Source organism: Zonotrichia albicollis, unplaced genomic scaffold (genome assembly GCF_047830755.1).
Source record: "Zonotrichia albicollis isolate bZonAlb1 unplaced genomic scaffold, bZonAlb1.hap1 Scaffold_254, whole genome shotgun sequence".
NCBI lineage: Eukaryota > Metazoa > Chordata > Aves > Passeriformes > Passerellidae > Zonotrichia > Zonotrichia albicollis.
Genome location: NW_027428428.1, coordinates 2,353,043 through 2,368,366, shown reverse-complemented (window position 1 = coordinate 2,368,366; position 15,324 = coordinate 2,353,043). Strand labels below are relative to the sequence as shown.

General features: G+C 51.9%; 1 protein-coding gene and 1 long non-coding RNA gene across 2 annotated transcripts in view; one reads left to right on the top strand and one right to left on the bottom strand.

The window, feature by feature from the left end:
* Window positions 1-15,324, bottom strand: part of LOC141727738 (uncharacterized) — a 667,665-nt gene that overhangs the window by 192,899 nt on the left and 459,442 nt on the right. The gene's annotated exons all lie outside the window — the stretch shown is intronic.
* On the top strand, window positions 8,367-9,299 carry LOC141727747 (olfactory receptor 14C36-like). The gene has a single exon (XM_074534032.1). The coding sequence runs from the start codon at window positions 8,367-8,369 to the stop codon at window positions 9,297-9,299; it is 933 nt and encodes a 310-aa protein (XP_074390133.1).

The window sequence follows — 15,324 nt, the reverse complement described above, 5'->3', positions numbered from 1 at the left end:
CAAAAGTTATGGTATAGATTTGTTCTTCTGTATTAGGATGCTCCGCAAGGAAAGTATATAATGCATTGTAACCAAAGCTAAAGGGTCTTCAGGCTTGTCTGAAGATGGAGCTGACAGCTGTAGGCACAGGCTCTGTCACCTGTGACCCTAGACTTCTGTAATGTCTTGGATATAATAAACTGCATTTTGAAGAGCCATCTGGAGTCCCGCATCTCTCATTCCATCTCTTACTCTATGGAAACTCATGGAGCCATGGGTCAGTTGTGACAATGTGGGTCCAAGGACACCACGGTGACACTAAAGAACCTCTTGGAACCAAGGGGCCATTGTAACACTGTGGTGCCTCATGGAATCAAGGAAACCATTGTGAAACTTGGGGGCCCCAAGGAGCCAAGAGTCCATGGTGACCTTGTGGAGCCCGTAGTGTCATAGAGGAGCCACTGTGACACAGCGAGGGCGTATGGAGCCCAGGTGACACATCAGGGCTTTGTGGAACCAGGAAGCCGTTGAGACATTGCAAGGCCTAATGGAGGCACGGAGCCATTGTGACACTACAGAAGCAAGGGAACATTGTGACACTCCAGGGCCTCACATGGAACCAAGGAGACCATTGTGACACTGTGTGATCCCATGAAACCAACGGAACATGGGGTAGGTCTGGCTGGCTGGGCCTCCTGGGGACCACCTGACAGGTCCAACTGACCTTGGCATGTCGACGGCTGCTTCTCATCTGCCTCTGAAACACTGGGGTTCTGGGCTTTCCCTCCTAATGAAAAGAACTCTTCTTCCTGTCTAGGCACCCATGGCCAAAATGGAGATTCCACTTCCAAAAATGCCTTGCGTGCAAGGATAAGCCCTAGATGAAAGGTGCCAGGAGAGACAGGTCTGGCTGGCTTGGCCTAAGGGTGGCCAATCTCTTCTTATTCCAGAAGACTTGGACTTCATGCTTTTTTCTCCTGAAGGAAAAAACCATCCATCTTGACCATGTGCCCATGGCCAAAATTGGTATTCCACCTCCAAAAGTCCATACATCCAAGGACTGCTCCCAAGTGAAAGCTGCCAGGACAGACAGGTCTGTCCTCTTGGAGAGGTCTTGGATTCTTGGGGGCTACATCTCACCTGCTTTCCAAACACTAGGGCTCGGTGCTTTCCTTCCAATGGAAAATAACTGTCCTTCTTCTCAAGGTGTCCATGGTCAAAATTGAGATTTCTCCACCCAAATTCCATATATCCAAGAATTCCTCCAAGACAAAAGTTGCCAGGACAATCGAATCTGGCTGTCTTGGCCTCCCAGGAGCCACCTCTCTCCTCATCTGCCTTTGAAACTCTTGGGCTCGCTGCTTTCCTTGCTTTGGAGAAGAACCGTCCTTCTTATCTACACAGAAATGGCCAAAATTGGGGCTCCACCTCCCAAAATTCCCTATATCCAAGGGTTGATTTCAGACAAAAGCTACCAGGATAGAAAGTCTGGCTAGCCTAGGCCTCTGATGGCCGCCTTTTATCTGCCTTTCAAACACCAGTGTTCCGTGTTTTCCTTCCTATGGAGAAGAACCGTCCTTCTCCTCTGGGTGTCCATGTCTGAAATTGGGATTCCACCTCTAAAGTTCTCTATATATAAGGGTTGGTCCCAGACAAAATCTGCCAGTACCGTCAAGTCTGGCTGGCCTTGGCCTCTGGTGGCTGCCCCTGCAACACTGGAGCTGTGTTCTTTCCTTCCCATGGAGATCCCTGGGACACTGTGGGGACCTCATGGAACCAAGGGGATCATTGTGGCACCACTGGAGCCCATGAACAATGGGGATCATTGTGGCACCACTGGAGCCCATGAACAATGGGGATCATTGTGGCACCACTGGAGCCCATGGAACCAAGGGGCCATGGTGACACAGAGGGGCTTAATGGAACCCAGAGACCATTGTGACCCTTCAGGGCCTCCTGTCACCAAGGGGGCATTGGGACACCTCAGGGTCTCATGGAAGCAAGGGACCATTGGGACACTGTGGGGCCCCATGGAACCGAGGGAACATGGAACAGGTCTGGCTGGCTTGGCCTCCCAGGGGCCACCTCACAGGTCTGGCTGATGTGGGGATGTCATGGGCTGCCTCTCATCAGCTGAGAGTACTGGGGCTCTGTGTTTTCATTGTTACGGAAAAGAATCAACTGACTTTTCAGATACCCATTGCCAAAATAGGTACATTTGCAAAACTTTTCCTCTATGCAAGGGTATCTCTCAGAAAAAAATGCTTACTCTGGCTTGCCTTGGCCCCTGGTGGTCATCTCTTATCTGCCTCTGAAACACTGGGGCTCTCTTCTTTCATTCCTATGGAAAAGAACCAGCATTCTTCTCCAGGGACCATGGCCAAAATTAGAATTTGGCCTCCCAAATTCCATATATCCAAGGATTGCTCCTAGACAAAAAAAAAAAAAAACCAGGACAAACAGGTCAGACTGGCTCTGTCCTCTGGTGATTTTCTTAGACTATGAGCTGAATGTTTTCATTTGGAAACACCTTGCAGAGGGCACAGAGATCACTTAATAAGGGATTTTGAGGTCTTGGGCATATGACCACTACATATGGACAAAGGAGCTCTGTGCTCTGTGCTGTTGTGGTGGTTCTGCATCATGGAAGTGATGTCTTCAGAGAAGCTGCAAGCAGCTTCCTCTGTGTCTTGCAAAAAAATCAATCAGTAATTAGCTTTGAGAATTGACCATCTGTTCAACTACTAAGGAAACTGTGCACGCCTCTGCAAAGACACATGTTAAAGATGAGAAAGCCTGGGAGGGTCTCTTTCCCTTCTGGCTGGCAAAGAGGTAACAAGGATGACCCGGCCCTGTCTCAGCCAGGCCTGGCCGGGCGGCTCCTGCCGTGGGGCCGGGCCGCTTCCCAGGGACCCCACTAGGCCCCATCGGCTGCCGGGCAGGGCAGGGGAGGCCACGGGGCCGAGGCTGGGCCGGGCCATGGCTGCAGTTGTGAACATCTGGGCACTGCTGAGCCCTGCCCCACCGCCAGCCCGGGCCCAGCCAGGATCCGCCGGGCCCCAGGAGCAGCCCCGGGCCAGGCCGGCTCGGCCAAGATTCTGCCACCGTTGGGGTTCATCCGCAAGCCCCGGGCAAGGGGAGGAGAAGCCATCAGCCCCTGGCGGTGCTGCTGCTGTGTTCTGGCCTGGCTGCTGAGATCCTGGCCCTCCCCACAGCACGGCCCATCCTGACACAGCCCCAGCGCAGCCAGTGCTGAAACGTCCATTATAAAACAGCTCCGGCCGCAAGCACCGAGCCCAGCTGGGGTCACGGAACCATCTGCAGGCTCCGGGTGAGATAATGAACTCTTTCAGTTCTTCCATCCTCCCTCGAGTGAGAGAAAAGGACAAAGTGCAGGCACATAGAGGAGCAACATGAAGATGCCGGGGTCAGTGAAGAGGAAGTTGAGTCCCAGATGGGAGGGATGAGGAGATGCCTTGATCTTGGGGCTGAAATCCTCTTGTAAAACTATGGAGAAGGATGTAATTGATACATCAGACTTTCTTTTTCCTTATAATGCATTGAAAAGTACGGGGAGATGACTTGTTCAGAATTGCCTCTGTGGCAGCAGCTCTCTGGCCACAGAGAGAAACAACTTTCCCCGGCATCATGGTGGGAAAGTCTGTAAGAAGATCAAAGAAAAGAATGAGAAACAATTCTTATCTTCACTAGCTGAACCTAGTATTGTGAACATGTGGAATTATGTTATGGAGATTTACCAATGGGTTGTTTCTTAAATAGCCAAAGGTGATGGTATTTGGATTGGAGGACCAATTAGGACCACCTGTAGCGAACTAGCCTATAAAAGTATAGGTTTCTTAATAAAGATTATTGTCAGCCTTCTGTGAATCATGGAGTCAAAGTCTATGAATACCTGGCCGTGGGCCCTTGACGTGAAAGGCCCCCATGCTAATGTAAGCAAATGCTGAAGTAGCTGTGATCCCATGAGAAGTTTGAACAAGGAAAGAGAGTAGAGTGATGAGACCCTGTGTTCTCAGGGATAGAAGAAGATCTCTGTTCCCAGAGATGAAGATGATTTCAGAAATAATGAAGAGAACCTTGCTCTTAAACAGTTCATCTTTAAACAAACACCCCATAAGTTGACATGGCCCATAAACACAGCTGGGGGAAAAGATGTGAAAAAATGGGAGGGACTTCACAATTGCAGATTTTCTGGATGGCTGCTATTCATGGAAATTGAGAGCCATGAGAGAACAGTTTTCTTATGGAGAAGTCTCCATAGCATGAAAGAGAGACTCCTCTCCCTAAAGGAAATGAAGAAAACTATTCTAGAGGTGGTAAACTGACTGGAAATTTTAGGTTTTGTCTCCTTATATTGTCAATAAGAAAGAAAAGGTTGTAGGGAGAGGAGAAGTGTTCTCAAAGTTTTCTGATTCTGATTTCAATTTTTCTTTTAATTGCTAGTATTAACATTGCGTTACCCCCTTTAAATACTCTTTCTTTTAGTTACAGTTATGAGTTTTTCTTTATACCCTTCAGAAGTTTTGAGCCTACTTTGCCTTCCTCCAAATCCTACCACACAGCAGATACTGAGTAAGTGTATTCTAGTGAGTGTACCGGTAATTAGCCAACACTGAACCCACCACACTAATTAAAACATTTGCAAAGAAATCTCAAAAAATACTACAAAAAACTTCCTGATGAACTGCTCCAGACAAGAGGGAAATCAAGGCGGAGCCATGGTTTGTCAGGACTTGCTTGATCCTAATGGGGCCTGTAATGCATTTGGAGATGAGCCCTGGAACCTCAGGGCCTGAGAGGAGATTGCACAAACCTTTCCAGGAGTCAAAGTCAGAAGAAAACCCCAAAATGTCTCAAGGCATGAATGGGTCCCACTGAGGTCCATCCCCTACACAGGCTCCACATGGACTTACAGGAGGAGAGAATTATAGGCCAGGATGGCACAAAAACCTCTTGGACACTCAGAGTGGAAAGGAAAATCCAAAGTACCTTAGAAACCTTTAGTATCTTGTCATGGTTTGACCAGGAAGAAGTTGGGAATTCTGGGAAGCTGTGGTCAAACCAATGAAGGTTTTGGGTTTGAGACTGGCGTCCGGTGTGGCCAGTGGGTTTTGGACACACCTCCGAGAATACACAGGGGTTAAAAGCAGGGCACTGCCCTGGCATTTCCTCTTTTGGACACCGCGGCGAGGAGTTCAGATCTCTCTCCCCCGCCCAGCCTGTTGCTGCTGGGCGGGGGAGGGGCCAGCCATGCGGTAAGGCCTGGACAGAGATGGTGTTGAGGGGGCTTCGAGGATGGAAGGGTGGGGGAGCCCCAAGAGACATCGGGCAGCCAGCCCCCCCCCCTCTCCCCCCCAGGAGAGCAGCCAGCGAGAAGGGGGAGGAAGACTGCCTGGCCGCAGCGGCAGCGTGTGGGCAGCATGCGTGGGAGCCGTTCCGGGACCGACAGACAGAGACTGAAAACTTTTAACCCTTTCTTGCATGATTGGGGCCTTACAAAAATGCTAATCCTCCTCGAAGCTGAATAAGAAGGGAGATGAGAGATGATATGAGATAAGGACCTTGGCCCGGAGTTTGTGGAGATGATTGGATGGGGAGAGATGATTTGGAGTGGCCTTTGGGCTGGACGTTTTCTTGTAGCCATGGACTCAGTTGTTCCTGTGACACAGACTGCATTTAGGGGGAGGCAGTGCCTCAAAACCAGGAGGGTTCATTTGTGAGGACCCCCCGGCCCCAGGGGGTTGGAAATATATGGGGGGGACAGTTGTCCCAAAAGCAGAGACTGTGCCTTTTTGGAGTGAGACAAGGCATCCTTGAAAGACCACCCTAAAAGCAGTTCTGGCCATGTCTCGGTGGTGAGAGCACTGAGCATGGAAGGAACATGTCACAAGCGGCAAATGGACTTTCCGGGCGGTGCCAAAGTGACAAAGAAGCATCCGGGATTTCACTGTTTCCAGGAAAAGCCTATGGAACAAGAAGGACTCCTTTTTCCTCTCCATGAACTGCAGTTTGAGTATACTAACGTGTGGGGCCAAGGCTGAGCAGTTGTTTTGAGAGAATGTATTGGATTGGGAAAGTTAGGGAGTGGGGAGGAGGAAAAGTGGTTTTTGTAAGGTTTTCAATTTTTTTTTCTTTTCCTTATAGTCTTTCCTATTTTTTCCCTGTAGTTTTAGGTAATAAAGTGTTATTTATGTTTAAGTTGGAGCCTGTTTTGCTTATTCCTGGTCACATCTCACAGCAGACACCAGGGTGAGGCATTTTCATGGGGGCACTGGCTCTGTGCCAGGCTCAAACCATGACATATCTCAAAGCATTAATGACCCCCACTGAGTGTCAGTACACAGCTCTCAAGGGACCCATTAAAGCAGATAATTGGGGCCATGATTGTACAAAGTTCTAACAGAGTCTGTATCAAACTGGAAATACCAAGTACCTTAAAATAACTGAAGTACCCTGAAGCATAAATGGCCCACTAAGTGTCATTACAGATTAAGGCTCTCAAGGGAGTCATTAAAGGAGACATTAGAGGCTGGAACTGCACAATCTTTTTCATAGTCTGTATCAAAAGGGAAACACCAAGTAGTTTATAAAACTGAAGTACCCTTAAGTATTAATGAGCCCCACTGAGTGCTGTTACTGACAAAGCCTCTCCAGGGACTAATTACAGCAGATAATTGGAGGCCATGATTATTGCAGAAACCTCTTAGAGACTCCAAGGCAAAAGCCAAACCTGAAGTCCTTTGAAAAACCTGCAGTCCCTGCAGGGTGAATAAAGGAGCCCCCAGAGCCATTCCTGACCCAGGTTCCCGATGGACTCCTTCCAGCAGATCTGTGAGGACATTGGATGTGGGCTAGGGGAGGATGCTGAGGGCAGGACAAGGGGATGACAGTGCCCAGCCTGGCTGGGGCTGTGCCAGGAGGCCCCAGTGCCTCAGGACAAGGTGTCTCCTCACAGCCCTTGGTGGCACAGACCCTGCCGCTGTGCCCCAGGGCACCAAGACTTGTCTTCTCTTTGTCCCCACCTGTCATCACTGACTCCAGTTCGCTGCACTACCTGGGGCCTGGGGACATTTTCTCAGTCGTTAACCTCAGTGGGACCCATTAAAAGTCCAAGAAGGTTTGGGGTTGGATTCTGCCTTGAAGTTCTCGAGAGGTTTCTTCAGCTCCCTCTCAGGGACTGATGTTCAGGGCCTGAGCACAAAGCCCCAGAGGCTCATTAAAGTCCTTGTGCTGTGTCTGTGCTGCTGAGCTGGGCTGGGCTCCTGGCACAGAGGCAGCTCCTGGTAACCAAGAAGAGCTTCAAAAGCACATTTCTCTTGATGAGCAGCTCTTCTGCCAGCCCAGCAGGGCTGGGGCACTGCCTGCAGCCACCCCGGGCACAGCACAGAGGCACAGAGAGCTTCAATCAGTCAGGGCTGGGAAGGTGCTGAGAAGTGCCTGGGGCAGAATCACTGCCAGCCCTTGGCACAGGAACCTCTGGCTGCAGGACAATGCAGCTGCAGCTCCTGGAGCCATCTCCAAAAGCTGGAACATCCCAATGCCTACAGACCCCGTGAGGACATTCTCTGATTGTCTCTTGTGCAGAGCAGCCAGGGGTGCCCAGGGCTGTCCTGCAGAGCAGGGTCCTGCAGCCCAGGGCACTGTGCTGGGGCAGGGACTCTGCTGCCTGCCAGGGACAGCTCTCAGCCAGCCCTGGCAGCTGCTCCCAGCACTGGGGGACAAGATCTGGGTGGGAGGAGACAGCTGGTAAGGCTTGGAAATGTTCTCCTTGTGTGGGGAGGATGCTGCTTTGTTCAGGACTGCTCCCAGCATCGCATTTGACTGCAGAACATTTCCAAGTAGATTTTACACGGAGCATAATGAAGCAGGGTCTGCAGAACAGGGAAAATCCTGCTTTTTCTAATCGACTGGTCTAGGTTGGAAATTGCACATAGATATTCATCACTCAGTTGCCGTTGGAAAATTAAATTCTCTGTGATCTGAATAAACCAGGCAGTAACAGCAATCAGCACAGGTACCCAAAGGCAGCATCATTGTTGCTTTTCCAGCTTCCTCAGGGTTGCTCTGGCATTGCCATCAGAGGCTGCAGAGCCAGAGCTGCCCCTGGGCAGTGCCTGAGCTGGGAGGGGTCTGCAGGGCAGAGCTGAGCCCCCAGGGCTGGGCTGGGCTCTGGCAGCACTGGCAGGGCCCAGCCCTGGGCACAGGGAAGCAGCTGCTGGCAGGGACAGCTCCAGGCAGCAGAGCCCTGGGCAGGCAGAGGTAGGAAAGTGACCCCAGGCTGTGCTGGGATATTTCAAGTCCTCTCCAAACCAAACTATTCCATGGTTACTTTTTTTACAGATCCCCATGCCAAGACACCATAGGAAATGTCCAACAGCAGCTCCATCAGGCACTTCCTCCTGCTGGCACTGGCAGACACGCGGCAGCTGCAGCTCCTGCACTTCTGCCTCTTGCTGGGCATCTCCCTGGCTGCCCTCCTGGGCAACGGCCTCATCATCAGCGCCGTAGCCTGCGGCCACCACCTGCACACGCCCATGTTCTTCTTCCTGCTCAACCTGGCCCTCACTGACCTGGGCTCCATCTGCACCACTGTCCCCAAAGCCATGCACAATTTTCTCTGGGACACCAGGAACATCTCCTACACTGGATGTGCTGCACAGGCCTTTCTGATTTTCTTCTTCCTTGGATCAGAGTTTTCCCTCCTGACCATCATGTGCTACGACCGCTACGTGTCCATCTGCAAACCCCTGCACTACGGGACCCTCCTGGGCAGCAGAGCTTGTGCCCACATGGCAGCAGCTGCCTGGGCCAGTGCCTTTCTCAATGCTCTGCTGCACACAGCCAATACATTTTCCCTTCCCCTGTGCCATGGCAATGCCCTGGGCCAGTTCTTCTGTGAAATCCCCCAGATCCTCAAGCTCTCCTGCTCCAAATCCTACTTTAGGGAAGTTGGGCTCATTGTTGTTACTGCTTGTTTAGGATTTGGATGTTTTGTGTTCATTGTTTTCTCCTATGTGCAGATCTTCAGGGCTGTGCTAAGGATCCCCTCTGAGCAGGGATGGCACAAAGCCTTTTCCACCTGCCTCCCTCACCTATTTGTGGTCTCCCTGTTCCTCAGCACTGCCACATTTGCTCACCTGAAGCCCCCCTCCATCTCCTCTCCATCCTTGGATCTTTCAGTTTCAGTTCTATACTCGGTGGTGCCTCCAGCCCTGAACCCCCTCATCTACAGCCTGAGGAACCAGGAGCTCAAGATTGCAATGAGGAGACTGATGACTGGATGCTTTCAGGAACATTAAACTGCTGGCAAAGTTCTGCAAATCAGTTGTAATCAAAGTCACCTGTCATACATGATTGGTTTAGATGTGGGGCATTTTTTCCTTTGTTTTAGTTTTTCATGCTATCTACAAAGAAATGTCATTGTTTGTGCCGTTTCTCATTTTGTTTCTCTTCAACTTCCCTATGGCTACAGAGTGAGTACTCCTGGTGTATGTATAGAAACTAGAGGATCTCCCAGCAGAGTTTTCTGCAGAGATGCCCTTTTGTTGCCTTCTCTGGAGCTGCAGCAGCAATGTCTGTGTGCAGAGCTGGGGGCAGATCAGTGCTGGCCCAGCAGCTGTGCCCAGCAGCAGCAGCAGCACTTGGTGTTGCCAGTGCTGCTGCTGTGGCCCTGCCTCGCTGCCCTGGTGGCCCTGGTGTTGCTGCAGGGCCTGAGTGCTCTCGGAGCCGGGCACAGCCCTGGGGGTGGCAGTGCCGGGGCTGCAGCAGGGACAGGCCATGGGCACTGCTGGGGCAGCGCTGACACCTCAGCCCAGGCCCTGGGGGCTCCAGGCTCCTTGCCCAGGCTCTCTCAAGAACACGGCCAGGCCAATGCTCAGCACAGAAAAGCCCCGTGAGCAGCCCCAGGCTGGCCGTGGGCAGGCTGGGGGCAAACAGCATGGCTGGGGCTCTGCAAGGGCCCTGGGCAGACGGGAAGGAGCAGCAGAGCATGGGCTGATCCATCCCCAGAGCACTGCACAGCCCAGGGCAGCGTCCCAGAGCATCCTCATGGAGCTGCCAACAACATCCTCCCTCTGCAGCCCTGGCCTCTCCCCCAGCTCACACAGGTGCCCCATCCTTGCAGGCACAGACACGGCAGCACTGGCTCAGCAGCCCCTGTTTGCATTGCACACAGCAGGGGGAGCACCCCCATGCTGTTGGTGTGGGGACATGAACCTGAGGGAGCAAAAATGCCATCAGCCCCTGGGGCCAGCAAGGGCTGGGGGACACCAGGGAAACCACTCAGCTTTGTCCTGGCCTCTGCAATCAGCCAGAAAGTTTGTTCCCATCAGCTGGGAGTTTCCTGTCCCACTGCAGATGCTGTTTCTCAGAGCCAGGGCTGCCTGGTAGCAACTCCCAGACTGCACTGAGCATTTCCTTTTCTTTACCTTTGCTTTCGTTACTTTTTCCTGCAACCAATTTGTTCTTTTTGCTCATCACAGGGGGCTTAGAACTGGACACAGCACTCGAGGTGGTGGCCAACCAGTGCAGAGCACAGGGGAAGAATCCCTGCCCTGCTCCTTCTGGCCACACTATTCCTGATCCAGGCCAGGAGCCATTGGCCTTCTTGACCACCTGGGCACACTGCTGACTCATGTCCAGCCTGCTGTCCATCAGTCCCTGCAGGTCCCTTTCTGCCTGGCCGCTCTCCAGCCACTCTGTCTCCCACCTGTAGCACTGCAGGGATTGTTGTGGCCAAAGTGTAGGACCTGGCACTTGGACTTGTTAAACCTGACCTTGTTGGATTTGGCCCTGGATCCAGGCTGTCCAGGGCCCTGTGCAGAGCCCCCCTACCCTCCAGCAGATCAACACTCCCAAACAACTTGGTATTACATGGTTCCTGGATGCCCCAGAGTGTCCAAATGGTCTCCATGAGTCCATGAAGCCTCCCAGTGTCACAATGTCCCTTTGGTTCCATGGGACCCCTTGGTGTCACAAAGTTCCTTGTATCCATGGGCCCTGCAGTGTCAGAATCGCCCTTGGTCCCCCAAGGCCCTGTAGTGTCACAATGGATCCTGGATTCCATGAGGTCTGGCAGTGCAGCAATGCTCTCCTTGGTTCCACAGTGTCATAAGGGCCTCTTGGTCCCAAGAGCCACCACGGTGTCCAACATGTTTCCTTCATTCCAGGAGTCCCTGAGGAGCAGCACTAGCCCCTTGGTTCCATGGGGCCCTGCAGTGTCACAATGGCCCCATCATGACACCAGGTCCTTCTCTGTCACAATGCACTGCATGGTTCCACAAGGCCCTGCAGGGTCACAGAGGCCTCTTGGCTCCATGAAGCCTCAGAGTGCCACAAGGAATTCCTTGGTGCTGCAACGTCACAATGGAGCCCTGGTGGCACAAGATCCTGCAGTATCACCAGAGACCCTTGGTTCCATGGGGCACCAGAGTGTCACAATTGTTCCCGCAGTTCCCAGAGTCCTTGCAATGGAGCAATAGCCCCTTGATTCCATTGTCCCTAGGGTCTCCCAGGGGTCTGCTTGATTCCACAGTGTCACAGTGGCCCCTTGCACTCTTTCTTTAAATAGAATATTTCTAGTTTGAATACACTACAGAAATCTGTTGTATCTTCCACAAAAGATTTGGAAACTTAATTCAAATGACTCCCAGAGGCTTGCCTGGTTAAGGTGTTCTGAATGTTAATGAGCCCTAGGACACTGAATTCCTGCACTGAAGAGCTGAAGGCTGAACAAGCCTCTGCAGCTGTGAAATTCAGCAGCAGCCTCCAAGGTGCTGAGAATGTCAGCAGCCCCCACTGAGGCCATGCCTGCCCAGAGACCGTGGGGGAATGGGCAGACAAGGAGAGCGTCCCTGGGGCTGGGGCAGCACAACTCAGAGGCACCAGGGGCTCCAGCTGGGCAATGGAGTGTGGAATGTGGCTGGAAAAGCCCTGCCTGGGCTGGGCCAAGCAGGACACACAAGCCCTGACTCCCATCCCCCAGATGACTCTCTCAAGGAGCAATTTAAAATTAATTACAATTGTTTGTGTACTCTGAGTTGGATGTACAGGTTAAATACCAACAAGAGATCTTCAAGAGGTTAAACAATAAAACAGCCTTTACTGGCAACTTTAGAGAAAAAGAGAAACTTTGGCAAATCAATCAAAACCACTTGTCAACCTTGAATCAATCAAAAACACTTCTCAAAGCATTACCTTGGTCCATTCAATTTCACAAGCTCTCAGCCTGTTTAATTTTAAGTTAATCAAAATTTGCAAGAGGAGGGAATTAGAAGAAGACACAAAAAGGGAGAAAGAAGAAAAAGATTTTGAGAGGCACACAGACAGCTACCAACTCCTGGATTCCACCTGTGTTCAGATGGAAAATCCAAGAGTAGGTAGGGCCAAGATTTGTGCTTGCTTTGTGGTCAGCCTGAAATACCCTTTGATCTTCCTGGGCCCTTCCCCCAGGTGGGACTTGGGCTCATTTGGTCTCTCAGGAGCTGGGCTGGGGCTGCAGAGGTGGCTGTGGAGCATTGCCTGTGCTGTGCCAGGGACTGGCAGCCACTGCTGGGCTGGGATAGAGGCTCTGGGGGGATTGGGGTTCCAGGGCAGGGCAAAGCTGGACCTGCCCCTTCCTCCTCCCTACATGAAATTTTTTCAGCCGACAATCTCCTCCAGTCTTTCACAATTGGGAATATTGGATGTGGAACCCCAATTCTGGCCATGGGCACCTGGACAAGAAGGACAGTTTTTTTTCCATAGAGGCCCAGAGTCTGAAGATCCTCACTAGGCCAAGGTCAGCCAGACTTGTCAGTTATGCCAGATCTTGTCTGAGACCTATCCTTCGATATAAGGAATTTTGGAGGTGGAAGCCCAATCTCAGCCATGGACACCCGGAGAAACAGCACAGGTCTTTCCCATGGGAAGAAGAACATGGAACCTTCCCCAGTGTGTAAGTCTTCCGTAATGTCACAGAAGACTTTGACATCACAGCCTGCTCTGTGATATCATCCAGCCATGCCATGATGTCACAGATTGTCTGAGATGTCCCACAATCCTCTCTATGATGCTGTAGCTGCTCAATGACCTCTCACAACAAACTCTGTGATGTCACAGCCCAATCTGTGACCTCACACAACCCATTCTGTGCAGTCACATATTCCCTTGCTGACATCCCAGCTGCTCTGTGCATCTATGACACAGCCACAGAGGTGCTGCTGTGACACAGCATCCTCCGGGACACCCCACAGCCCCTGCCAGTGCTGAGCCCCTGTGAGCTCTGTCTGTGCCCTGCTGGTGTCCCGGAGGGGCCCTGGCAGTGCCCCAGCCCTGCTGGGCTGTGCACAGGAGCTGCTCCTGGCCAGAGCTGTCTCTCTGCAGCGCTGCCCTTGCCAGGAGCTGCCTCTGGGCCAGGAGCCCGGCCCAGCTCAGCAGCACTGACACAGCACATGGACTTCAATGACCCTCTGGGGCTTTGGTGCTCTTTGCATCAGACTCAGTGCCTCAGTGTGTGCTCAAAGAAATTCTCAAGAACTCAAAATCAGATTCAAAGTCCAAATTCTCTTTAAATGGGACCCACTGAGGGACACAACTCATGTGAAAATGTCCCCTAGTTCCGGGTAGAGCAGAACACTGGAGGCAGTGATGACAGGTGGGGACAAGCAAGGCGAAGGTGTCTCTGATCCTGAGCTAACCTGCGCCTCTGTCCCTGCAGGCTGTCGGCATCCCCCGGCTGCCCCACCTGCCTGGGCCCTTCCTTTGCTGACAGCTCTGCCTCCTGCCTGCCTCTGCCTGCCCACACAAAGCCTTGGGCTGCTCCAGGCTCCTGCTGGGGACGTGCTGCACCACAGCCCTGCCCTGGCAGGGAAATTCCTTTATCCTGGTGTCCAGTCTGGGTTTCCTCTGGTGCCTTTGGAAATAATTCTTTCTTTCTCTATCTGTTTTCTACTATGTGAAAAGGATCCACCATTTCTGAAACCACCCTTCAGTCCCTTCCAGGGCTCTCCTCTGCTGTCCTCACTCCCCACCCCACTGAGCACAGGGCTCCCATGTCCCTATCATTTGTCAAGTGCTTGAGGCCAGGAGCACCTGGACAAGAGGGACAGTTCTTTTCTATAGGAAGGAAACCACAGAACCCCAGGGTTTGAAAGCAGATGAGAAGCAGTCACCAGAAGCCAAGGCCAGCCAAACCTGTCTGTCCTAGCAGTTTTTGTCCTACAGTAACCCTTAGATATTCAGCGAGTTTTGGGGGTGGAATTCCATTTCAGCCATGGGTTCCTGGACTGGAATGACAGTTCTCCATGGGAAGGAAAGGGCAGAGCCCCAGTGTTTCAATGGCTGATTAGAGGCAGCCTCAATGAGGCCAAGGCCAGCCAGACCTGTTGTCAGGGAAGAATCCTTGGAAAGACAGAATCTGGGGGGCCAAAGTCCACTTTTGTCTACGGGCATCAGGACAAGAAGGACAGTTCTTTTCTACAGAAAGAAAAGTACAGAGCCTCAGTGTTTCAAAGGCAGATGAGAGCTGGCTCTCAGGAAACCAAGAGAACCTGGACAGACCTGGCAGCTTTTCTCTGGGAGCTATCCTTGGATATAAGGAATTTTGGAGGCTGATTCTCAATTTTGGCCATGGATGCCTGGACTTGAGAGATGTTTTTTTCAATGAGAAGAAAAGCACAGGCCCCCAGGTGTTTTGAAAGCAGATGAGAGGTGGTCCCCAAGAGGCCAAGGCCAGCACAGAGTGGGTTGTGTGAGGTCACAGGTAGGGCTATGAGAGCACAGAGTTTGTTGTGTGAGGTCAATGAGCAGCTACAGCATCACAGAGGGGATTCTGTGACATCACAAAGCAGGCTGTGACATCATGGCATGGCTGGATGGCATCATAGAGACGGCTGTGAGCTGAAAGTGTGTGCTGTGCCATTACAGAGTAGCAGTATGACATCACAGAGAGGGGTTTGTGACATCACTGAGGGTGTTGTGACATCATACAGCTGTCTGTGACATCATAGGGTAGAATGAGCAGCCACAGAGCAGATCCTGCCATCATAGAGGCTGGCTCTATGACATCAGAGAGTGGGTTGTGACATCACTGGGTGGCTATGTAACATCATAGGACAGGCTGTGACATCACATAGTGACTTTCTTACACCACAGAATCTTCTGTGAAATCACACTGCAGGTGCATGACATTCCAAGGTGGCATCCCAGAGCTGGCACTGTGACATCACAAAGGTGCTGCGTGATGTCCCAGAGTGGGCAGTGACATCACAGATGACTGTGTGACATTGCAAAAGGGCTGTGTGACATCACAGGGGCTGTGTGAGGTCAGTGGGGAGGTCACTCTGC

What these genes read in the sequence shown, in the direction of transcription:
- LOC141727747 (XM_074534032.1), top strand. Translation starts at nt 8,367, where the DNA reads ATGTCCAACAGCAGCTCCATCAGGCACTTCCTCCTGCTGGCACTGGCA.